Below are 25,556 nucleotides of genomic sequence, written 5' to 3' on the forward strand. Positions count from 1 at the left end.
TCGACCACTGTTGTCATTGGGAGAAGCCCTGTTTTCGCCGCCCCCCCCCCCCCCCCTCGCTGGGCCCCTGTGTAGAGCCGCCTTGCAGAGTTCAGTCGGGCTGGGAGAGGAATGCGCTGGGATGTGGAGCAGCACCAACCGGAGGAAATCGACGCAACAACTCGCCCAGTATGGACAGTAATGATCCGTATTTACACCTCAGTAAGTTCGCCTCAAAGATGTGTGTGAAGCCCGGTGTGTCCGCCGTGCTCGTCGCTGAGCTACTGCATGTTGTTTTGACTTAGAGAGTGCGTTCGTCTCATGGCGTCTTCTCCCCTCAGCCTGCGAGCTGTGCGCGAAAGCGTCCGCGGACTTTAACCACCGACTCCCCCCCACCCCCCCCACCCCCCCTCTCCCCTCCGTCTGTGAATCCGGTTGTTCCGCTATTCTTCTCGCTGATAATCGCTGTTTTTTTTGTTTTTTTTGCAAACCGTGCCGACTGAAACGAAAGCCGCGACCGACACACACAGAAAAAAAAAAAGTCAGGTGATCGAGGTTGTGCTGGTCAGGCAAGGTCAGAGGTTGGCACTTTAATTGCGCGTATTGTAATTTATGGCGCTGGTCGCGCGTCTCTTCGCTAAACTGTTTTGAGACAGAAGCACAATTTATTGGTTCGGGGGATTTGGCCGTCAGATCCAGAGAGAAATGCACGAAACAGCGTTGAGGAATGGCGGAGCTCGGCTGATGAACAAACTTGTACTTGGGGGTAAAGAAAAGAAGAAAAAAGCGAGTGCACGACGCGCCCAGGTCAACGCTGTGGCTGCTGGATCCAGCGGAATGACAGCATGACGTGAAGTCTGCTCTGACTCGGCGACTTTGCCCTTGAACCCAGCTGATGCTTTTTTTTTTTTTTTTTTTTTTTTTTGCTATTAGTGGGGAGTTTTGTGTCAATTCCTCAGAGACCAGGACACGGGGACTCCACTGTGGAGTTTGCAACATGTGGGATGCACACTGGACATGTATCCTCATTTTTTGGTGTCGTGCCAAATAATCGCCAGGCCTCTGTTTTTTGTTAGCTTTTGTTGTTTTTTTACATTTAGATCAGACTCTGTCTGGAGGCTGTGTGCGCTTCACTGAGTCACACACTGTATATGCATCATTTAGCATGTGATGTTTCTTCTTCTTCTTCTTCTTCTTCTTCTCTCTCTCTCACTGAAAGATACACTCATTGTTAAACCCCACTGTGGTACAGTTATGCCATGTGCTTCCAATGAGCAATAATAGTGTGGCATTACAAGGAAGCAAATAAAAATTGGTGTTGGAAGATTAAAAAAACAACAACAACCGTGCAACCCCCACTTTATGTTATCGCAGATATCTCGGGCACCATTTTGAGGGGCTGAAAATTGTTTCCATAATGAATGTGGCTCCCCGGGGAATGAGGGAGACATCTGGATTGGAGAGCTTGTAGAGGGAAGCCTGCAGCGTGCAGGAGGAACAGAGAGGTCCCTCTGGGCTGCTCAGGCCTTCAAGTCGGTCTTTGAAGACTAACTCTGATCAGGCAGTTGTGGAATCTGAAGGTTTATTCTCATCAGGACAGCATCAGACCAGTGGACTATTGTGCAGATATATTATAGATCCTTTATTAGTAAGTGTGATATATGTCTTAGTCATGTAGTCCCCTGCTAACGCTGTTTGCCTGATGTTACTCTCTGGTTACAGCGACGTCAAGGTTATTTTCGTACACATTCTTTTGGAACATTTAACATACATTTTTAACTTTGACTGTAATTGATACATTTACTTATTTCAATTCATAGTGTCTTTCAGGGTGTATGCTATTGTTTACAAGGTATTTAGAGTTATTATTTAAAAACTGATCATCTCAAAGAATTGGATCAATCTTGATTTCAATGAAGGGTTTTGTTGCCCCATTGTGCTCCAACAGTAATGCTGCTGCAACTTTTCCTCGCCGAAAAGGACTTGCAATCTGGATATTGCTCATTTGACCTAGTTATAAAATAGTATCAGCTTAAATTCCAAAAGAAAACAACTGTTATCAGTGCATTTACCTTCTATACGTTGGTGGTAAAGCCACACCCACTAAAAGATCATTTCAAGAACTGTTCTTGTGTTGTTCTGTGTGTGTGCTGGCCCCCCAACTATGATTTATGATGTATTTTTGCATCAGCACCAACACATGTACAAAAACAGGGCCATTCACTCCTTCAGTGGGAGATGATAGCTCGAAAATGAATCCGTCATTAGTGTGCAGCAGAGGCCAAGCAGTCAGAAAGACAGTCTGCTGATTATGTGTGGATTGTTTCGTGATCCACTCAGCTTTTCCTAGACATGTTATGTTTCGGCAGGTTTGATGCCGGCCTGGCCCCCGGGCCTTAAGTAGAATCAGCATTTTTCTCCCTCAGCACTTCAGCGTTTCTTTTTTTTTCTTCATTTTTTCCGTCAGTGGAAGTGATTCTAGATGAGCTGGCGCGCTACTCACGCGGGGAGAGCGTATTTAGCTCGCAGATCGGGGAAGTCGTGGCAAAAGAAGAACGGGATGGGAGAGTGAAGGGAGCAAAAATAAAGGGGAAGTGTGTAGGGGGTGGAGAAAGAGGTCACCCTAGTTGATGTGAACTCTCATCGCTTGCCAAGGGTCAGTGATTCACCTCCCAGTACACACTCAGGCAGGGAGGGTCTCACACACACACGCACGCACACACACTCATGCCGAAACGTCACAGCTGCAAATATATGGACCTCCTATAGCATAGCTTGTTGCACAGCAAAATGTGACCGTGATATCATGTGACTTTAAAGAATGTGGGTGGTAGTGTTTGACTGTGAAGTGCCGGCGGTATTAAACCTGCTCTCTTAACAGGCCGATCCCTGCACAGAGCATTCCCCCACCCACTCATGCAGAGTTAAAACACACCACACAGGTAGAGAGAGGGGTGTGGCTCTCTGCAGGTATTTGCTCAAGAATTCTGTAGCTTGAGACCGGCGGAGCCTCGACGGCGACACATGCATTAGCACACACTGCACAGAATGAGTTCATTCCCAGGCACTTTTGATTGAGTGTGTGTATTTATGTGTCAGAGAGGCTGCTTGTCTACAGTGTGTGTGTGTGTGTGTGTGTGTGTGTGAGTGAGTGGGTGCTAATTGTGAGAACAGGATGAGGGAAGAGAAGGGGCGTAAGGAGGCCATTCTCTAGGCTAATTGCCAGTAATTAGTCATTAGTGAAGAAGGTCAAAGCCTTGATTTAATTCCAGCTTTAATCAAGCAGAGAACCTTGAAAGGCTGCAGCGGCGTTAGGTTATCATATAGTTTTTTCTTCGCTAATCAAGCAGTATAACATGCAAGTCACACATGGATGCACGCCGACTCTATTTTCCCACGCACTGAACATAATGTATTACACATCCCTGTCATCTTAGGCGTGTATCCATTTCAGTGTTTGCTATTAATTAATTAATCAATCGCAAAGGCATTGCAACGTAATACAAATGTTGACTACATGCCTCAGTGCAGAGTAAATTCAGCACATAGACAGCTGTTGATGCGTCTCTAAAACCTAAAATAAGTTGCAAGTAAAATGCCACGTCGGGCTTGTAAATCCATCAGCTCACTTGCCGGATCGGGAATATGGTATAAAAGGATTAAACACAGAGCTGATGATGGAAGTATGGAAGGAGTGAGCATTCTTGCTTCCTTCTTAATACATAAACATGAATGTTAAACATCACAATTACCTTTCTGTGATTGGAGAACCAATTATAAGTAAAACAATTTGTATATAGGGGGCAAGTTAAAATTGTCTTTGGACAAGTATATGTCTGACCCCCGTGCCCGACTGGGAAAGTGACACTGATCATGAGAAGGGACGGTAACTATATAATGTATGGGTATAGGTGGAAGAAGTATTCAGATCATTACATTGGACAGCACACTACTAAATACTTTCCTCCGATATGAAGTACAAATATTAGCAAAACATTTTTTTATGTTGTAGTTGGTTTAGGTGGAGTTTATTTTAACTGCCTTATTTACTGTTGGCTAGTTTAATCTATGATAATATGCACACTATTTATAAACTGATGATGTGTTTTATTTGCAAAGTCCTAATTTCACCGGGCAAAGAGTTGTACTCGGCACTCGGAGGTCCACGGGAGCACAAATGGCAGCAACAAGTAACGACCATTATGTCTCATTAAAGCTCTCCACAGGCTGAAAACCTCACCTGGCTATTCTGAGTGCCAGTGCGTACCTCCTGTCTCTCGCCCACACGCATTAACACACAAGCACACTTTGCTGTTCAGGAGGAAAAAACAACATATTCTTCTGCTCTTTTCTGCTTTTTTTTCCGAATGCCATTTCCTACAAAACGTCCACCCGACCGAGTGTGTTGCATGATAATGTCCTCGTTTTTGTACAAGATTTGCAATTGGCAGACACTAGTCCGTGACAAAATAACAATTGGACTATTAGCCAGTTCAGAATAAACATTTAAGAGTGTACCATGCATTTAAGGTGGCCAGTTATCCTCCTCCCATGTTTTCATAGTCCATGATACTATGATCCTTGAATGCTAATTATGGCTGTCGGGGCTAATTTGGCGTATTCTATGTGGGCCACGACACACTATTATAACACAGCGTCCATTTAAGGAGGACTGCATTATTTTAGCTTATCCCTGAGGGATTTGTTAAGTTTGAAAGAGAGTCAGCATGTGTGTCTTCTCCTTCTCTGTCCTTCCGTCGTCTTGTGCCCGTCGGCTGAGTCTCTTGCCAAGTTACTGTCATGGAGGGGATCTGGTTACTAGTGGCTACCCTTCAAGCACTGTGTAGACATTTGATCCAGCCTCGTGCAGGTGCACAGCACAAGAAAACCCTGTTGAGTCATGTTGAGTAAAATAGACGCGCACATGTTGGGGGAAGTTTTTAGTGGCATCCTTCAATGCAAATGTCTGTTTCCCAAAGCTTGAAGGGTGCACATTTGATCGGATGGATGGCAGGATAGATTAAGAGCAGCTGCAGACTAAAATCAGTGCCAATTTCACATTTATTGGCTTGTGCTTATTTTTTGGGGATAATGATATGACATACTTCCATGGCCAAGAATGCATGTTGCCTCCAACATTGTTGACCAAAGTTAACTCCTACTTTTCATAGGCTGATTTTAGTGCTGTTTGCTCCACTAAAACCATGTTGTTACTGTTTCTTAAAGCCTGTTTGATACACAAAGTCTTGAAGCGGGTCGGACTAAAGATTGAAGCCATCCCTCGTTTATTTAGGCTCCCTAAAGGTTTGCCATGTATTGTTCCTCATTGCCTTTAAGATATATTTTTGGCCTGTGTTTTCATCTGGGTTTTCACTTTGCTGTGTGTTTGCGTGACTATCCTGGTGCACTGAAACAGACAATTCCTGACTTCCTGGAATGCTATAACACTTGTTAACCACACAAACACACTAACAATGTGCACGTAGGCAACCATGAAGCATGCATGCTGCTGGCACCGTTATTTCTTGGCATTAAGGGAAATTACAACTGTTATGAGGCAGATACAAGAGACAATTCTTTAGCTTTTGGATACTTCCAGTCACTTCCTTTCTTAACACACCATCCATTTATACCACTTACACATTAAAACAGAACGCCTGTGACTAATATTCAGCAAAAGGAAAGAGAAAGTGGGTAAATCTGTCATTTAAAAAATGTCGTTCAACACATAAAACTCTCTGGTCTACAGCAACACCAGTGGTGTACTGTCTTCCCACGCTCTCCAGTCGGGGTCCCTTTTAAGAGGCAGTAATAGTAAACGTGTGGTTGTACTGTACACTACACAAGTGTGAGCCCCACCACCATGAGCACCCCCCCTCCCTCGTGCGAGATACCCCCGTTCTGCCTCTACAACAGTTGTCGCTGTACGGATAGTTTTACCGACGCTGATCCAGAGAGACACACGCTGTGAGCGGGCGGTGGGAGAGCTGATTTGTGCAGCAGTCGGTCAGTAAACAGTTCCTGTGGGATTGATCTCAGAGGAAGGATAATCTGGGTAATCCTATAACCGACGCCGGTGGACCCCGCCTCTTTTGCTCTTCACTAATGCCCCGCCCATTTTCCACGTCGACACGTCTGTTCCTGTACTGTCCTAAAAAGTGGTTGATGTCTGGACTATCCACGTAATTTTTGTTTTTAGTTTGTCTCCGAGCCAACACTTGAGTCCTGGTCCTGGGTGACTGGCGTCCTGCCAGCGCCACACTTGCACCCGAAGGCATGTGGCACCCCATGGCATCACCTGCAACTGGAGGCAGCCCCGGGAAGGAGATAGGTTATGGCCACTGTGAGTAGCCGGGTTTTGTCTTGCTTGTGTGTGTGTGTGTGTGTGTGTGTGTGTGTGTGTGTGTTGTTGGATCAGATCAGAATCAGAATGTATGTTGTGGAAGAGGTGGCCTGTCTGTGCTCTGCGGTTTGCTCAGTGATTTTCGTAGATGGGGCACTAAAAGCTAGCGCTGCACAGATGCACTACGATAATGCCTCTAATCCCTGTGCATTCTCCGAACAAGTTATTTTGAATTTCAGTGGGAGAAACCTGCAAATAACAGGGCAAATTCAACGCTTGAGCTCCTTTGCATATAGATGATATATACGATTCTCACTGTGATTCGTTTCTCACATTGACTGCATTTTGGTAGGGATGGTTTTAAGATACAGATTTCATGATCTTATCGGCCCCCAGCAGCTGAAGGCCTTTAAAATCATTGGATCATTTTAACCGATTGTGACAGGTACAATGCTTTGGTGTTGCTTGTGACTCACTTAAGGTCTCAGATGTGGTCAGCGGGGATGCCACTCAACTTCAGAGGATGCTTCCAGCTCTCTTTGCCTTGTCCTTCATTTTCAGTTTATCCTTCAACACTTGTCCCTTCCGGTTAGCCCTCTCAATCGTGCTTTCTCTCTCTCTCTCTCTCTCTCTGCTGTCTGTCACCCTGCATCCCTCAATCAACGCTCACTGGGATGAGGTTTGTTTATTGTTTTCCCACCTTCCTGTGCTTAAAAGAGGTGTGGGAGGTGTTGATGTGAGCTCACTTCCCCGCATACTGTAGTCGGCCTATTAACTGGCTCACTGTTTATTGTGTGTACAAGTCTAATGTGTAGCTTCTTTTATCTTGTGTCTCTGAGGGAATCATGTTTCCCTCCTGTTTGTAACTGTAGTTCCTCCTGGCTGACAACTTTAAAAGGTTGGTCATTCATTCTTCAGCTCGAGGCCGATGAAAGGGCAGAGACAAACTTCACAAAGCCTTTCACAGCATCTGATCTTGGCCCTGGAGTACAAAAGTGTCCATGCTAATCCACCTGTTCTGTATGTACATGCGGTCTATATTTTCTGTTCCGCTCTCTCCACTAAGCGCACAGCAGGGCAGTCCACACAGCTGTGATTACAACCATAATAATACTTATCATTAGTCTACAATAATGTTGACGGGAAAATGGATTGAAAGGGTACTGGCGCCTCTGCTGAATCTTAGTAATATGTCAAAAACTACTGGAGTATGGTGTAGATCAAAGCTGCAGGATTATACAAAGAGGTTTTTTGCATTTTCTGTTAACGCTTGAATTTCCAGACTTTGTTTCAGTTCAAACTTGATGTGACTTAGTTAATTTTCACAATGTGGTTGTATAATGTAATAAATATATTTGAAATAGTGAAAGTTAAAGGTGGTAAAACATGCAAAGCTACTGGCCATTTTAAGAAAGCTTATTTAAACATAGATATGAGTAGATTCAGCAAAATAAACAGCGTCAGTCAAATCTCAAACAAGGGGTAACAATTTATAAAATAAGATGGAAATATTGCATTTCTGTTTGTCATGTAATAATGTGAGGAAAGTTACAGTGTCCACATTGCTCCACTCAGATGCAAGTAGTCTCAGTGGACGCTTAAGTCACATGCTTTATGTATGTCAGGATTTTTATAAACAGAACAACTTTTCCACCTCGGCCAGGCGTGAATTACAAATTAGTACTTTAAAAGAAAATCTTTGTCCATGTAAAACATCATTTTCTTTCAAAGTTTATAAGATGCCACTTTACCCCGAGACTACTAAGCCAGTTGTGTAATCCGGCTGTCTTTCTAGGATCTGGTCATAGATACAGAGGTCAGGTCGCCCTGGTCACACTCACTTGGTCACAGCATGAACTGAGTGGGTTGGTATGTATTGTGTGTGTGTGTCTGTGTCTGTTTTGATGGCCCCTCCCGATCTCTCCAAAGCCCCCTGTAGCAGTGAGAGACTACTTCTGGGAACTAATTTGAGTTACCTCATCAGAGCGATGCCTCGGTTTGCTTTGGGCCTTTCAGTCCACCTGTTTTTTTTGTTTTTCAGGACTGCTTGGTCATCCTGTTATGTCCGTCTGTTAGCTCTTGCGGTTTAAGTTCCACTTTTTTTTTCATTATTACAAAACCATCTTTATCTCGTCCCTGTCTCAGCCCCGGCCTCCTCATCGATCCTTTGCCTCTGGGTTAAAAGTCCCCCACTGGCACGTCCGCAGTGTTTGTGCTTGTGAGGACACGGCAGCAATGGCCCACATATGGGAGATACAGTATGGCGTGTTTACTTTACGTTCATTAGCTTGCCTGACATTTTCTCTTACTTATTTGAAGCTATGCTACAGAGAAAAACAGAGCGAGCGGGGATACAGTAGGTAGAAAGGGAGTTAATTTATCTTCTTTTGATGGAAAGTGTGCGAGTTCACAAGCGAGTTCACTACGGGAGAGAACTCAGGGTCAGAGAGGTTCCCCAGCTCGAGCGCTTGTGTTGTCACAGCCGTACGCCTTTATGGAAAAAACATTTATCTATTTCTTCATGTTTTTAACAAGAGAAGAATGTTATATATCATCTGCTTTTTAATAAAAATAAGAAGTTCATCCATTATTATGGGCTGTATTTATTTGGGCTGTTAAACTCCAAAAAAGGCAGTTAGAAATTGTATCAGGTGTCGCTGGAGCAGCTCTGGACATTTTGCTGCCGATGTAACAGTAGAGAATGTCTTCATTTTCTCTCACCAATAACCAGCTGTGCAGAAAAAACAAACAAACAAGGGACTTTTTTCAATTGATGATCTAATGTTCTCAGCCAGGAGCAGAGATTAGAGCGTGTGTGGTGGTGGGATCATGTGAGCTTTGGGGAGGGATGCCGTTTCGGAGCGAGACAATGCCCTCCCCCATCCACCCATCGTCCCATCCATCCATCCATCCACTGCTCCTCTCCTTCCTATCTCCATCCCTCTCTCGTCCCCTCCTCCTCTGCCTCCCACCTTCTTGACAGCTGGCCTGCTGAGCTGCAGATACTTACCCGGGCATAAGAGGATTTACTGACACAATTGATCAGACATCAACCTCATTTAGCACAGAAATGAATGTTTAAAGGGTGGTGATTTTGTGCTGTTGTGCATGGATGAGTTTTTTGGTCTCTTTTAATGTGAAAGACTGGACCAGTGAGTGTGCTCGCGATGAGTGTGTGTGTGTGTGTGTGTGTGTGTGTGTGTGTCAGACGAGGGTTCACGGCTGGCGCTTCTGAGCTGGATTGGCAGGGAAGATATTTCTTAATTACATGTCCGCTGTATGTAATGAGCTCCGCGGGCTGTCTGCCTGATTACTTTAGGACACGTTCTGCACGCTGTCACTTGGATGTCCGACTCACATATGAGACATATGAGAGCATGCGCGCGTGGCCCATACAACATAGGTATTGAGCAGATCGATGCGCACGCTGAGGATCTGTCTTCATGGGGCTAATCTCATAGATACTGAGGAGTTGTTCAGGAGTTGATTTGCTGCTCCCTCCTCGGTCCCTCATCCCTCTCCCCCCGCCCCTCCAACATACACTCCCATTGCTAGTCTGCTCTCCAGACAGGAGATATTATTAGCTAGTGGGCCATGGGCTTATTGAATTACCACACAGTGGAGTGCTCCATCCAGGCTCTACCCAGTAATTAACAGCGAGGGATTTAGAGGGGTTTGTGGTCTGTGATGTTTCTGTAAACCTGTTGATCATCACATCATTGTGATACATTTGTGGCTTTAGCTGTTCTCTGCCACAAATGTGGGATTGTGTTTTGGCCGACATAAATGTCCGTCGAAGGCATACAGCAGCTGTGTGATGATGGAGATGATGAGGAGGAGGAAATCGTAAATTGTTTACTGATTAGTTCATAGTGGGGCTGCATTATTTTCATTATCGATTAATTTGTCATTTATTTCTTTGATTATCAATCTAAAATAGATTGTTTTGTAATATTTAATTTACAATGATATAAAAAAAAATACATATTTATTTATAATATATTTTTAGATTCTCAATTTTTTTTTCACTTTGCTTTTCTCTTTAAATCAGCATTGTTGGAGGGGGATGAGATTTTCATTGACAGCGACTGCCTCTGTAATTGTTGTGCATTTGACAATATACGATGCTTTCAAGAACTTGAAGTACTTGAAACTGAGAAAAGGAGCAACTCTTGATAAATGAGAAGCTGGAGACAGAGAATGGTTTGCAGTTTTGCTTCACAGTTAACTTTAATAAATTATCAATATAGTTGGAGATTCATTTTCTGCCATTCAACTTCGACAAATCGATTAATTGACCAATTTCACCACTTAAAATTTCACAATATCATAGTTTCAACACTAGCTCACAGTACATCTTGGACTACATCCATATATAAGTACAGTTCCTTCACTAATATTACTGCTGCAAATTCCTGTCTATTTTGTACATACAGTAGTTATAATGGTTTTATATTAGGACTGAACAATAAACTGAATTTAGCACAATTGCCTCCAGCAATGTTATCCTATTAAATGACATTATACTCAACATGATAACAACATGTAAAAACTAATGTGGTAACTAAGTTCAGTCCAGGATCTTAAAGTGGTCGTACTACAATGAATTAGGACAAACAGAAAAGAAAACAAAAGAAAACGTCATATGCTGATGTATTACAAATGTTTTGTTTGCTACATTAGTTTCTGTTGAAGTTACTGCGACAATGTCTCATGACTAGTGTACAACCCTATCGGCGTCCCTAATTCAGATCAAACGTTGACTGTCTGCTGTTTTAAGGACACTTCGTGATTCCCGTTGTGGGTCGTCGGTCCCCTCGGTGCAGTCATTTCTGAGAATGATCAGTGTTACTGTAGGCTGCTTGCCGATAGCAACTTTTTTTGAACTTGATTCAGGCGTTTGGCAACAGGCGACCTTTGATGTGCGACGCTAGCGGTCAAAGGTGCCCTTCGCTGCTCTGTCGGTCTGTTTGCTCTCAAATAGATGCTCGAGTTGCTGCAGCCCCGCATAGGTTTAAACCAGGGCTGCACAATTATGGTAGCTAAATGGTAATCATCGTTATTTTCAACAATATTGAGATCATGATTACAAAATGTAATACTGCTTTGCTTTCAAGTTGTGCTAGGCTATATTCTGCATAAAAGTGATACTTAAAAAACACTAAATTCAGTGAATTGTTGTGCAGAGGGGCACTACTAGTAATATTGCTCAATTGCCTCCTGGTGGCTGTTAGCTTAGGAACGCTTGATTTGACATGCAGCAGAGTTTCTATGAGCGTAGAAAACTCTCTCAGTCGATCATGTTAATTGAATGGCTGGAAGCCAAAATTGTGATTGCGGTTTATATTTAATTTATTGTGCAGCCCTCATTGAAACGGACAGGAAGCAGTGGAACTAAATCTGTGTGAATTCTGCGAGTGCATTTCTTTTTTAGGCTGCCTATAAACAACCTTCCGCTGCTTGCTTACGTACCTTCCTCTGCTGTGCAACGTGTGATAGGCGCGTACATTCCAGGGGCTTCTTTGTTTAGAGGTGATTTACATAGAATAGAGATGGAACAGCCGGTTGAGGCGGGTCATTCGAGGATAGGCTCCTTTGAGCCGCTCTGGGCCGATTTATGCTTCCTCCGCTGAACATGTTGGTCTTCTTCCACACCTACACACACACACACAAACACACAAACACACACTCCCCTCACAAAGCATGCTCAACACGCCCTCTCAGGCATCCCGCCACCAGCTGACTGTCCATGTACTTTTGTGCTCTCCTGTGTATCTAGGAAGACTCTCAGGTCCGGCCCAAATGCAGCCATCTTTAGTTTTGTCTCAAGCAATAGGTTTTAAATAGGAATGCGCCATAAAAAAATATAATTAATTTGTTTGCTGTTTATCAGAAATATTTGCCCATCAAAAGTTCTCTGAGCTCAAGTTGACTGCTGTCCAACCAACAGTGCAACATCCACAGATGTTCCACATACAATGCACTGAAACATCATGCAGCCCTCACATTTGAAAAGGTGGAAACAAAGAATATTGAAGATGGAAACTGTTGTCATTCAATGTTCAAAGTACCTTATCGTACATTTCACGTTATTGGTCTGCTAGTTCCTCGCAACATGTTTGGGACCAGAGCAGATTATGGCCTTCTAATCCTGCACCTCGATAATGTTGTGTGTTTTCATTATTAATTAGAAACCGCGTTTTTGAGTTTCTGTGCCATGGCTTAACATGTTTGTCAAGTTCAAGCTTATGAGGAAGTGTAAATACAATGCAGTACAAAAGGTAGAATATAAGCATTGGGGCACTGCTCCAAGTTGTGAGTTTAGTTTTAAATGGTGCTTGTTTACCCCACCAATCTGTCTAAGTACATTTTTTCAATGTAACAACTTTCATCTTCTGGCCTGGAGGACCGGGATACATTTTGGTCTCGATGTCTGCGAGAGCACGTTGGCAAATTGTTGGCCGGAGTGACGATAGGCCCTGTTACTGTATCTCCTACTCAGCACTTCTAGAATAGAATGGATCTTTACGAGCCCCAAAGGGAATTTGTCATGCACATAAAGAGAGGGGTCAGTGCACAAAATCAGACAGTACATGCTGTACAGTCCTCATCCATTACATAAGCTCGTTATTTTGAGGTAGCTGCCCTCCAAAGAGCTGGGAATACACTCCTGCCATTGTAGAATGTAAAACTACAGTAGGAGGCGCTTGCAGGCAGTAGCGTACAGTTTAAAGAGTTTGGTGCTTTTGAATTGTATTTCACTGCACTATCCGTGTGTCCAATCAGCTCTGTTGGTGAGAGGGAGGCCCCGATACATATTTTTCTGCCAGGATTCACTCACGGAGGGCTGGAGAAAGTGGACGAATGGTAGAGGGGGTGGAGAAGCTGTAGTCTCAGTGCTAAACAGGAAGTTGCGCAACATCTGTTCCTTGGCATACGGAGAAAGAGCGATTGGTCAGCTGTGTGTTTAACAGTGTGTCCTCATGTTAAAAATAGGCAGACAATTTGACATTACTCTTTGTTTCCCAATTCCCTGAAATCTGTGTTGCTCAAACTTTCCATTTCCTTAGATTAGAGCCATGCTATCCAGGGGAGAAGAAAACTAATGTGAGCTTCATCACTGTCAGAGGTTAAGAATCAGAGCAGCATTTCAAAACCCTTGCAAAGTATTTAGCAAGTCGATCTTTCAGCTGCAAACTGAAGTCACATGCAGAATCCGTCCAAACATTATGTGTACATAAGCAATTATATTACAGTGTAGACACCAAGAAACACATCTTTGTAAACATGGGAGACGTTGTGACAGCCACTGCCTGTGGGCAAGTACATCTTTTGAGTTGTTTTAACACTATCAAAGGAGTTCCTTATGTGTGTGTGTGTACGAAAAAAAAGAGTTCAAATTGATGACAGAAACAGGAATGATGTCAAATTCAAGTTAGGAACCAAACTATGCAAAAAGAGAGCTTTAAAATGTCATGTAGTCATCCTGGTATGTACATACACTATACATGTCCTTACCATCAGACATATAATCATAAGAACATCCTGTTCCCCCACGAGTATCAACAAGCAATAGCACAAGTCAAAACTAGGGGAACTAGTTTATCTCGATAATGCTCAGCACATGATTGCATCATCACAGGTAAGATTGGGAGTATTTAATAGAGCCTGCCAACAGTATATACTGGCAAGTGTAATGAAACAAATAAAGATGAGTGATGATAACAAATACATAGAGACAAGGATGCAAATTGGTGTGGTAGATGTTTAGGAAGTGCCTTAAACTTGCATTCTTCCTAATAGCCATCAGGGGAGACTCTTCTGGTTACAAAAATAAGTTTGATTGTAAAAGAAGTCTATGAGAAATGACCCTTCTTCCCACTTGATTTATTCCCTCAGGAAACATTGTGAACATGAGTTGATGGCTTTAATCGCTAGTTTCAAGTCGTCTTCAATCCAACATGATGTTCATTTAGTACATCATGGTGCCATTTAGAATAAAGCAGACGAAACTCTGTTGAGCTTTATGGGAGAAAAAGTAGGAAACATTACTTTTGTTTGCCAATTTAAAAAAAGTAAAAACACAGGTGCTGTTCATTGCGTGCCATGCCACCTTTACACGCATAAAAAAATGTGGCATTTAATTAAGAACTGTGTGTGTGTGTGTGCGTGTGTGTGTGTGTGTGGGTGGATGGTGCACTGACACACAAGCAGAAGCTTTTGAATTTTCAGATTGGGGCAAATGTGCATATGGTGGCATGTCACTCTTCATCAGTAACATTTCGCTCAAACGAAAAGAGTTTTATGAATTTCTTTGAGTCATCAACATTAGCCCGGAGAGGAACTGCTTATTGCTTCTGACCGTAACAGAACGAGCAGTGACAGCTTGTGGCATTTGCCTGTGCAATAAAGTACATTTTGACCCTTTGCATGTGCATACTGTACATGTATGGTGGTATTTGTAATATGTGTTGATGATGAATGTATGTGCTCAAAGCTACATCACATGCACGAACTTACGCACCACGCCCCGATTCTCAGTTGACTGACAGCTTTTCTAAGTAGGTCATCTATGTAAATGCCAGACTGTCGGTTTACATCAATGGATGCAAAGCAAAGTCAGCACCCTCTGACCAAAATCAGACTTGCTTTGCTTTCTGTAGCCATATTTACACAACCGTGGCTGCGTAGAGATCTATTGCACTGTTTTAATCGAGTCTCAGGCTTGTTTGATTCCATTCATATGAGACTCAACATTGGAATGTGTTGATGTGCTATGCTGTCATTTTCCCATCGGCAATATGTTTTACATGTCTTTTTAGCAGCTGGTTCTCTCATTTTAAAGTGAATGCTAAAATTGCCACCGGTCTGTTGGATGTGTAAATGACGTACCGTTCGCTAACGTGTCCGGCTGTATAGATGGAAGACGCGTTTCCACTTCCTCCCACTGCACAATAGTGAAGTCATCTTGAGATTCGTAGGCATTTGAAGGCAGAGTCTGCGCAGTAGTCATTGGATCCGCATTAATGAGGCCTTCCCGAGCCACAGCTTGTTAGTGAGCCGACTAGCTGCTACGTTAGCACAACGGTAGCTTTTTGGCTCAGAAGACGACATTTATGATCAAATTGACACATATTTTATTACACTTTGTAGTGACGGTTATGGAACGTCTCAGTCACATCACCTGGGGCGGGGTTTTTCCACCTGTACTGCAGCTCACCACGAGGGGGCTATCGAGATGTTTTGGCATAACTTGAACAGCTGTCATGTCGTCCATCTTTATATTCAGTCTATGGTTTGCCTTATCTACTTCATAAGTTGATATTATGTCAGTGTTGTTGTGTTGGCCCGTTATGGCAGGTTTAAGCCATATGATTTGTTATAATGGATTGCATTGGGTTATGTCGGCGTACCTAATCAACTGGTATCTCAGTCAATCTTTTTATCTCGTGCCTCCTCATGGGTTTTAACACATTCTTCCTTCTCCTGCAGACTCTACGGGGCCAATGACCCACACCCATCCTCCTCCCATGGGTGGCATGGTCGGCCATCCGTCAGTCATCAGCACCTCCAGGCCCTTAACATCCCCCATGTCCACCTTGGGCTCTCCAATGAACGGCTTGGCCTCGCCATACCCCGTCATAACATCTTCCCTGGGCTCGCCCTCTATATCAGTGTCGTCCACGCCCAACATGAACTTCGGACCACTTGGCAGTCCACAGGTGAGAAAATGTGTGGGTGTTTTGATGATCAGATAGCTATGGACTTCTTTTTCCAAAGGGCTTCAATTTATACTATTAGATGGTTTATCTTCAAATTATGTGGGCATTCGAGTTGCAATAAAAAAATGTAATTCATCTTTCCTTGGCCATGCCTTATCAAAGCTACCTCCTCAGTTAGTGAAGGAAGGACATTTGAAGAACATCAAGCCAAGGTGCTTGAAACAGAGTGCATGTGTTTAGTTCTCAACTAAACCTCTGGGAGTCATTCCTCCCATGCTCAACAGAGGTTTATATTATTTCAAATTTCTTCTTATGGAAAACTTTGTCCGCGTTAAACTATCATATTATGTGGTCGATCATGTACCTCTCATTCTTGGAATCTCCAACAGCGGACCGAGGTTGAAGGTTAGATATATCCAATGTGTTTGGCTGGCATACCTTGGCTTTCCTCTCTTTCCCTTACCCTTCTACCGACCTTTAAACTTCTCGCCCTAAAGGTCATTTCTGGGTTCTGTGTGACTGCTGTCATGCGATAGGACTTAAGATGCAGTCCGTCTATTAGCCCTTTAATGGATTACATAGAGAAAGGAGAAGGAGAACATTTTCTCTGGATTTCTTGAATCTTTCTCACCATTTCTCCTCATATTTCTTTCACCTCACTTTCTCTCCCCTTGTCACTGTAGTCTATTATTTTGTTCCCTGGCAATTATGGTACCTGAGTTGTTCATGATTCTACAAGAGACCCTTTCGCTTACAATAGAGAGGGCTAATGGAGCTGCTTTCTTAAGGAGGTCTCTTGAATAAACTACAAACCCCACAAGGCTCAGTACTTTGATGCTCATCCGCACGTACAGAAACACAGACGTACACACACATGGAGTGCTTCAGAGGCTGCATGGAGGCCAGTGCTGCAAGGCACAGCAGACAATGATATACATCGGTTCAATCACAGTATGGATCTGTGCCTTCAGGGACAGCCAGGGTTGATACAATTGTTCGGCGTAGCCATCTTTTCACTGCTCGCCAACCGCCAGTGACCAAGCCTTCATCAGGTCACTGCATCATGCAACATCACATACGATGTTCATGAGCGGTGCTTGGCCGACAGAAGCATAAGCAGATTCAATATTCTAGCTGTACAACCACACTGGTGATGTTTATGTTTTCCACTATCAGACTAGAAAGCTTTTTCCAAGTAACTCGTGACAATATTCAAAATCATCCCGATAATAGAAATTCACCACGATCAACTCACTGCAAGTGTTTTTGATCACGACCCACGGCTAAGTCCCACAGCGTCCCATCCCTACATGTATGATGCAGTGTGGTCTACATACAATGTGTTGTATAAAGAATGTATGATGCATCAATAATCCAGATACAGTGCTTGTAGCCCTTTCCTACAGAGGCATGTTCTCTGTCCAAATCGACATGTCTGAACAACTGTTTGAATGCGCCACAGGACTTCCTTTTTCAAACCATACATTACCACACATATTTGTGAAAATTATGTTGAGTGGTGCGTTGAATAGCGGCTCACTATTGACTCACATAGGCAAGTACGCAGGGGGCTCAATGCTCATTTATGTGTGACTACCTGCCTTTGGGGCATCTGCAGCAGGAGAGGTTTGATAGTGCTGATGGTTTAGAGAACTACTGAGCTTATGGAAAACTGAAAGATAGAAAAGAGAAATCTCTTGTATACTCTCTCCTCTGCTGTAAGGTCACAGTCTGCCATTAGGGGATATTCAGAAGAGAGTGCACATTGTAAATAAGTGATAGGAAGAGCCTGAGGTGACTGTGGCTAGGATGTCCTATATGCAACGCAGCATCAAATATATAGGACAGGAGGGTATGTGTAGGTCATTCTTGTTGTTTACGACATTGCAGATGTTTGCAACTAAACAAACAAAAATGCGCAGCACAAATATGCGTCCCGCCCGGCGCTCGTCGGAAAGAGAGGACCAAAGGTCGCAAAGCTTATAAAATCGGAAGAGACATATTTAAAAGTCAAAGGGACTTGTTGCTAGGCCCCGAAACACGTTTACCCCCTCATTTCTGAAACCTTTTGGGATCACATACGAGATGATTTTAATGTCTCGTGACGCTTAAATTAAGGTGTGAATTGTTGTGGGTCTTTATAAAGAAGCAGATGATCAAAGAAATCAAAGAATTTGGACTGAGGTATGGATCAGAAGTCTCAACAACATATTTCAAAATCAGAGGACCCAACGCACGAGTGCCCTCTGCTGTGTGTGTCAAGGAACTGCACCCCACCATGCACATTTGACTCCTCTCATCCGCCTCTCCCTGTCAACAACCACTACAAAACCTGTGTGACAAGCCTCAGACAGAAGCCCCAGACAGAAGCCCCAGCCCCACCCACTAACCGGGCATGTGATCGCACCCTGTGCTTTCACAGGAAAGTGTGTGGTTGGAGAGAGGAAAAAATAATATGGCTTAAGAAAATAGGAGGAAGGAGGAGAGTGTCATGAGACGGCCGACCTCACACTTCCTCCACCGCTGCGTTTAGTTCAGTTCGGGCCACCTAAGCGTTGCCTCTGTTATCTCCTCTGTCTTCCTGTCTTCCTCAGATGAACTCTATGAACAGTGTTAGCAGCTCGGAGGATATCAAGCCTCCGCCGGGCCTACAGAACCTGGGAAACATCAACTACCAGTGTACGAGCCCCGGGGGAATGTCTAAGCACATCTGCTCCATATGCGGGGACCGCTCCTCAGGTAATATTACAGTGTGTGAGGAGGGGGGGCAGTCACATGTACACTCCCACTCACCACAACCATCGCCACCCAGATATAACTGAGGGAAAGATAACACAGAGAGATAGATTTCAAGGTTACTCGTCAGGCTTTTTGTCATGTTTATTATTATTTTTATGTTGACTTGCTCTTTGATCATTTCATGCGTTATTGGCCTGAAACCAGAGAGCAGATGTGTTGAGTCAGAGAAGAGAATGCAGCGCAAATTCAGAAAAAATAAAAATGGATGTTTTTGGAATTCCATAACAGATTGGAAGATTTCCATCTGGCTACAGACCTCATCACAGCACTGATAATCTGGGAGACTCCTCAGTTGCTTGAGATCATATCTGGAAGACACTGTCTACCTAGCTGCCGTTATTGATCATAAATCTAAGCAGATAACAATGAACATGCTCCCTCTAGGTCAAATCACACATGACAAAAATAATAATACAGCTGCACTCTCATTGCTTCGTTTGTGCTGTACATGAGCTGTAAATGTGCCGTTTACAAAAGCGCTGTTGCTGTTGCTAAGATCTCTGCTTTTGTGGAGTGAAACGGGAGGAAAACGCTTTGAATTGTGATGACATGTTGTCCAAACACAGGATGACAATCTTGTTACCCGACATGTTGTTTGTTGCTGATGGCGCGTGTCTGCAGGAAAGCACTACGGCGTGTACAGCTGCGAGGGATGCAAAGGCTTCTTCAAGAGGACCGTCCGCAAAGACCTTTCCTACACGTGTCGAGACAGCAAGGAGTGCCTGATTGACAAGCGCCAGCGAAACCGCTGCCAATACTGCCGCTACCAGAAGTGCCTGGCCATGGGCATGAAGAGAGAAGGTGTGTGTGCAGGTGTGATATGCTTTACCGATCAGTCTGAGTATGAGCTGCTGCCTTGTGTTCGTGGTCATTATTTCCATCATTACAAATGCATACCCAACAGCAATTCTTGTACAAATTCTAGTCGATATCCCAAAGAATATCCAAAAATATGAACCATGTCAGGCTCCGCTCGTTGCAGCCTCTTTATTGTGAGTCTTTGTTGGTTTTATTCGTCCTCTTTTAAAAATAAACTGAATAGTTTTAGGTTTTGGATTGCTTTTTTGATACCATCCCCTTGGCCTTAAACTGTCATGGGACATTTTAAGGTCTTTCTTCTAGTCAAACTGTAGAGCAGAGAGTCTCTTTTGATGGGCTCCAGTGCAGAGTTAACATTAGTGATATTATAGTTTAGCTCATAGCTAGTCAACGACGATGTTGAAATATCCTGTATGTGCGTTTGTGTGTGCGTGTCCAGCGGTGCAGGAAGAGAGGCAGCGTGGAAGGGAGCGGGGGGAGAGCGAGGTGGAATCTACCAGCAGTTTCAACGAGGAAATGCCAGTGGATAAAATCCTGGACGCTGAGCTGGCCGTGGAGCCCAAAACGGAGACTTACAGCGAAGGCAGCCCCAGCAACTCGGTGAGCATCACAGACACTGGGCGTTCGGTGTGATCAAGCCCATGAATTATTAATCGCTGCTTTTATCGTGAGGCTGAGGTGGCTCTGGTGCTGTTTTATTATTAAGTTGAGTAAAGAAGTGCTTTGTATAGCGAAGCTGAAGGAATATAATCCGTTTAAGCCAATTGAAATTCAGTAAAACACTTTTCAAACACTGATGCTGCAGATTCATGAATTTATACATTTAAAAGGTTTTATTTATTTATATATTAGTGAGCTACTCAAAGATAGATACATCCAGTGTCACGTTTAACTCCACAATTGAATCAAGCTTCTGACAGATACTCTCCATCTGTTTATGTTTTGGAGCCATCCAGTATTTGACTCGAGAATCACGTAAAGGTCAGACGTCAGTAAATTATTACCGATTTATTGCGTGGACGTTTACAATCTCATGCAATCCATCACAAAAGCGTTCGCAATAAATCCTACTCATAATGTTGAACTTTGGTGTCAGAAAAGAAGCCGTTCGACTCACGTTTGAGACCGTCGATACATTTTCTTGTACCTTTTGTGTTTTATGAACTTCCAGAATCAATTCAAAAACTCTCTTGAGTCTAGAGAGGAAATTGGTGCAGCTGCTCACCACTGTCAGACACATTTAGATGTCACTAAAGGAGCTCAGCAGCACATTCGCTGACTGATTTATTTTTTTTGCATGCTTCCAGACCAACGACCCTGTCACCAATATCTGCCAAGCAGCAGACAAGCAGCTCTTCACCCTGGTGGAGTGGGCTAAAAGGATCCCGCACTTCTCCGAGCTCCCCCTCGATGACCAGGTCATCCTACTACGAGCAGGTAGACACACAGACACACACACACACACAGACACACGTGCATGCACCAGAGATATATGCACAGACCTATGTGTGCAGGGGGCGAGATGAACAGCATTGAAAACAGATGTTTCTCTCCGACAGTAAACCTTTCCCCGACCCATTGTCCTCGCGGTGATGTAGCGTTTCTTTCTGGCTAGTTATTCATCCCCAGACAGGCCGTCTATTTGAGTCTTTATATTTTGCCATCTAGTTTAATGGAGCAGTGAAACCAAATATATCTGCACTATTTGCCAAGTCCCATCAGTGCGGTTTGCAGCCACACCAGCGCTGACCTCTGCTGGTGACACACGGGCCCGAAGCCACACAGCAGACCTAATAGTAATCATGATGGGGGGGGAGACTGATACGCCACGCAAATTATGTCATGTCGTATTTGCAAATACTTGAGAAGGACTTAAAGGGAGGAATAAAAGTATGTTTGATTTATTTTATTTTTTTGGCATCCAGGCTGGAACGAGCTTCTTATCGCCTCATTCTCGCATCGCTCAGTCACGGTGAAAGATGGCATCCTGTTGGCGACGGGCCTCCACGTCCACAGAAACAGCGCCCACAGTGCAGGAGTGGGCTCCATCTTTGACAGGTAGGTGTAGCGTTCAAAAATAAGGCCAGAGTTACTATATCGTCTCCTGTTCTTTTTGTCACAAAATGTTGTTTTTTACTATTTACTTTCTTATCGGGAAGTATTGGGATGTTGCGTGCAGTGAAATGCGAGGGATTGGTATTAATCAATAACCCTATCAAACCACTGCAGACATATTACAGTCATTTTGAGGGCCGTGTTGTCTTAGTTGCCTTCATCAGAGCTCAACAATAAGGACAACAATTAGGACAACAATAAGGACAACAATTAGGACAACAATAAGGCAAGTCAAATGCCACTTTGGGGTATTGAGCTAGTTGAATTAAACACCAGAGATGATGATGGAAGTAGATACAGAGTGAGTCTCTTGCTTCCTTCTCAATAAATACACCAGAAAATGATGTATTTGCTGTTATTTAATAATCGCTAATCATTTAAACTATTGCTATAGGGGCACGTATACGTATATTTAATATATAAGTAGATTTTTGACCGACTTGCAAGTAAAAAAAATAATATTATTGTTGAACTCTGCTTCAGACATATAATTATGTGGAGAAATCAGGGCATTTCTTTTTGTTTTTCTCTATTAACCTTCATTGTCAAAACTCTCTAACGTTGTTCATTCGATCTCCTGCAGAGTCCTGACAGAGTTGGTGTCCAAAATGAAAGACATGCAGATGGACAAGACGGAGCTCGGCTGCCTGCGAGCCATCGTCCTCTTCAACCCAGGTCAGCCAGTCACGTTTATACAATACGCCAGAAAGCAAAACCACCTCGGATGTGAAATTAATCTGCATGTTGATTGGCCCTCGTTGTCTACTAAATGAGGTTGATTACGATGCTAAAGGTGTATTTGTATGTATTTGACATACAGTATCATCCTCATGGCAAGCTGGTGGGACTTTATGACTCTATGAACCCATACTTCGCGTATATATTTCAATCAGGGAGAGACCAGTTAGATAAAGAAAGGATGCATGTTATTGTTAACAGATGATATGAAATGATGAAGTCTCAGCGTCTTGGCGCTTGGACTCTGCGGGGAGATTTGCAATTGAGGGCCGACTGCCCCAATCGGCAACGAGATAGACCCCCCCCGTGGAGTCCAGACCTGGTGGTGGCTGATGAGCTGATGGAATGATGAGTTGATGAAGCTGATGGATTCGTGGAGACTGGGCGGAGATGGGGAGGTGGAGGGGTGCGTAACAGCAGCATGAAAGAACTGAAGGTAGGGAGACAGTCGTGTTTAAATGAGACAGCAGCGAGATGATTGGCTAGCCGTGTCATTGTTTCTGTGTGCTGATTGGATAGAGGGGATCAGCTGATCTGCGCAGCTGGTGTCATGATTGACGGTGCAGGACGATGACAGCAAGTAAACAAAGCGTGAGCATGCGTGAGGAATGATTAGCAGGAATGTGAGGAATAGATGGCGGGCTGAGGGGTGTGGTCTTCCTGACTGAACTTGCGCTAGAGCTCCATTTGTACGGGTAAAGACATGTGGCTTTGAGATATCGTGGGCTTTATGTTTTATTCGCGTAGCGTTTGGCCTGTGAGTATGTGTTGCTTTTTTTTTCAGATGCAAAAGGTCTTTCAAACCCTGCGGAGGTCGAGGGGCTGAGGGAAAAAGTTTACGCCTCATTGGAGTCGTACACAAAACAGAAATACCCGGACCAGCCTGGCAGGTAGGAGGCACATCCCATTACAGGATCAATATCAAACTCCAGTGTTTAATGGCTGCTCTGGCTTGAACGGAGCGATGAAGATGCCAAGCTCTTAAACACTTGAAACAACATTAGATTGAAAAGCATCGAGGCCGTTAGTGTTACCGCTTATAGAAAATGGTCGCAGTTGATTTACTTTTGGGAGATCAACAGATGATGTGAAATAAGAAAAGTCTATGATGTGAGTTTGCTTCAGCTGTGGAGAGTGACCCTTGTAATTGACAGCAAAATAAGAGGAAATAAACTGAATATTATCGTGTCGGATTAATTCAGTTTCTTAAGAAGTTGTGTTGATTATGTAACGCAAATAAAATACTGCATTAAAGGTAGAATTCTTGGATTCAAAATGTCACAGAAAATATGAAAGCATTACCAGAGTTAAATAATATTTTATATATAAATATATATATATATATATATATATATATATATATATATATATATATATACAGTAGTACTCATTGTTAAAATGCAAATTATCTCAGGGTTTCAGGATGTAGGAGTTGTATGTGGTTATTCTAGGTCTCACTAAATACACTATTTGATCATATAAACTGAGGAGCATTGCATCATATGTTGCTGTTTTTGCATAAATCTTAATCATTAACTACAGTTGTAAGGTAAATGTGGTGGTGTGATATTTCCAAATAAAAACGTTGCAATAAAATGACTAACAAAGTGTTTCAATTACAGAATATTAGCATCTTATTAAATGGGATGCACTTTTATAGATTTTGAACAGTAAACAAGCAAAAATAAAACAGTTTTATGCAGAACGGGAAATGATGATCGCTAATGTCCGCTTATTCTTCTTCTCTCCGTCTCCTCCTGCAGGTTCGCCAAGCTGCTGCTCCGCCTCCCCGCCCTGCGCTCCATCGGCCTCAAGTGTCTGGAGCATCTGTTCTTCTTCAAGCTCATCGGGGACACGCCTATCGACACCTTCCTGATGGAGATGCTGGAGGCGCCGCATCAGATCACATGACACCAGTCCCCCTTCCCCCTTGTAAATATTCCCACATTGCGAGCGACATGAAGACTGAATTTAAAAAGACTTGATTCAAATTGTAAAACATCGTATTTTGTACCAAGCAAAACATTGTAATTAAAATTTTTAAGAAAAGGTATTTTGAGGTTTGCGGGGAGGGTGGAGTCTTGAGACGGCGCATCGAGTACAATGTCAAAATGAATTCTAATAGAAATGTTAACAGATTTCTTTTGTAAATAGATAATTTCAGGTGTCCGTTTTAAAAGCAACCCAATGCAATTTGAAAATAAATAATATTTTATTCAAAGAGGAATTGTATAAAAACTGAAACCATCCATCATTTCTTAAAACACATTTGAGGATTCTTACAGAATAAAGTTATTTAAAAATGTGTCTAAAATATGTTATTTGTCTTGTCTTTTTTTAATATAATTAGTTGTAAAACTGCATCACAGTTGGTGCTCGAGGGATCTGGGATTTGGAAGCAAGTGCAAATATTGTTTGATATTTTATATCAGTATCAGAAAAAATAGCTGCCTTTAATATCCAAGTTCTTCTTTACTTTGTTATCCTTATGAATCTGAAACTGAAGTTTTATAATGACAACACAAGAGTATTTCTTCAAGGGAAGGTCCTGAAGGCAGGATGAGAAAATGTTTCAATACACAATTTAGATATAATAAAATAATCTGTTATAAACAAATCATAAACAACTACCCCGATGCTATTATGTTCAACCGAAATATCCACCCACTGTCTATCAGATATAACTTAAACAATTACCTAAAATAATAAAAATGCCATAAACACTTTTTTTTATTCCAAAAGCAGGCATACATATTTTATGTTGAGTGAAATATCAAACATGAATGAAACAGCTGGTCTCCCGTGTGTACAGTTCCAGTGGTTGGCCACTAGGTGGCGTGCACAGAATGTAAACAACACAACCAGGTGCTGCTGGAGGCCTCTGCACCAGTAACACATTCCTCCTCATAACAAAGACCTGTGAAGAAGTAAAGACTGGTGGAGCTGATGCTGTAAATGTAAATGTAAAAAAGAACGACACATCAAAATATGAAAAACAACCGATTAATCATGTCAGTGTCGTCTCCCATGACATTGCATTA

The 25,556-nt window shown here is 43.0% G+C and overlaps 1 protein-coding gene across 4 annotated transcripts; it reads left to right on the plus strand.

The window, feature by feature from the left end:
* Positions 1-49: 49 nt before the first annotated feature.
* On the plus strand, positions 50-24,832 carry rxrgb (retinoid X receptor, gamma b). Of its 4 annotated transcripts, none has more exons than XM_034530833.1 (11): positions 61-201; positions 6,179-6,322; positions 15,815-16,044; positions 18,639-18,783; positions 19,465-19,656; positions 20,102-20,262; positions 20,970-21,099; positions 21,588-21,720; positions 22,361-22,452; positions 23,300-23,405; positions 24,279-24,832. In XM_034530833.1, the coding sequence occupies exons 2-11, from the start codon at positions 6,256-6,258 to the stop codon at positions 24,424-24,426; spliced, it is 1,404 nt and encodes a 467-aa protein (XP_034386724.1). In that variant the 5' UTR covers positions 61-201; positions 6,179-6,255; the 3' UTR covers positions 24,427-24,832. The 4 variants fall into 4 exon arrangements, with proteins under 4 accessions (XP_034386726.1, XP_034386727.1, XP_034386724.1 ...); XM_034530834.1 differs by having other exon boundaries at positions 64-201; positions 19,465-19,644; XM_034530835.1 differs by lacking the exon at positions 6,179-6,322 and having other exon boundaries at positions 50-201.
* Positions 24,833-25,556: the final 724 nt, after the last annotated feature.

This window comes from Cyclopterus lumpus, chromosome 4 (assembly GCF_009769545.1).
Source record: "Cyclopterus lumpus isolate fCycLum1 chromosome 4, fCycLum1.pri, whole genome shotgun sequence".
Taxonomy (NCBI): Eukaryota; Metazoa; Chordata; class Actinopteri; order Perciformes; family Cyclopteridae; genus Cyclopterus; species Cyclopterus lumpus.

What these genes read in the sequence shown, in the direction of transcription:
- rxrgb (XM_034530833.1), top strand. Translation starts at nt 6,256, where the DNA reads ATGTGGCACCCCATGGCATCACCTGCAACTGGAGGCAGCCCCGGGAAG. An exon ending in ATGCGGGGACCGCTCCTCAG is followed by an intron (nt 18,784 to 19,464) that starts GTAATATTACAG and finishes GCGTGTCTGCAG; the next exon opens with GAAAGCACTACGGCGTGTAC. An exon ending in CATCGTCCTCTTCAACCCAG is followed by an intron (nt 22,453 to 23,299) that starts GTCAGCCAGTCA and finishes TTTTTTTTTCAG; the next exon opens with ATGCAAAAGGTCTTTCAAAC.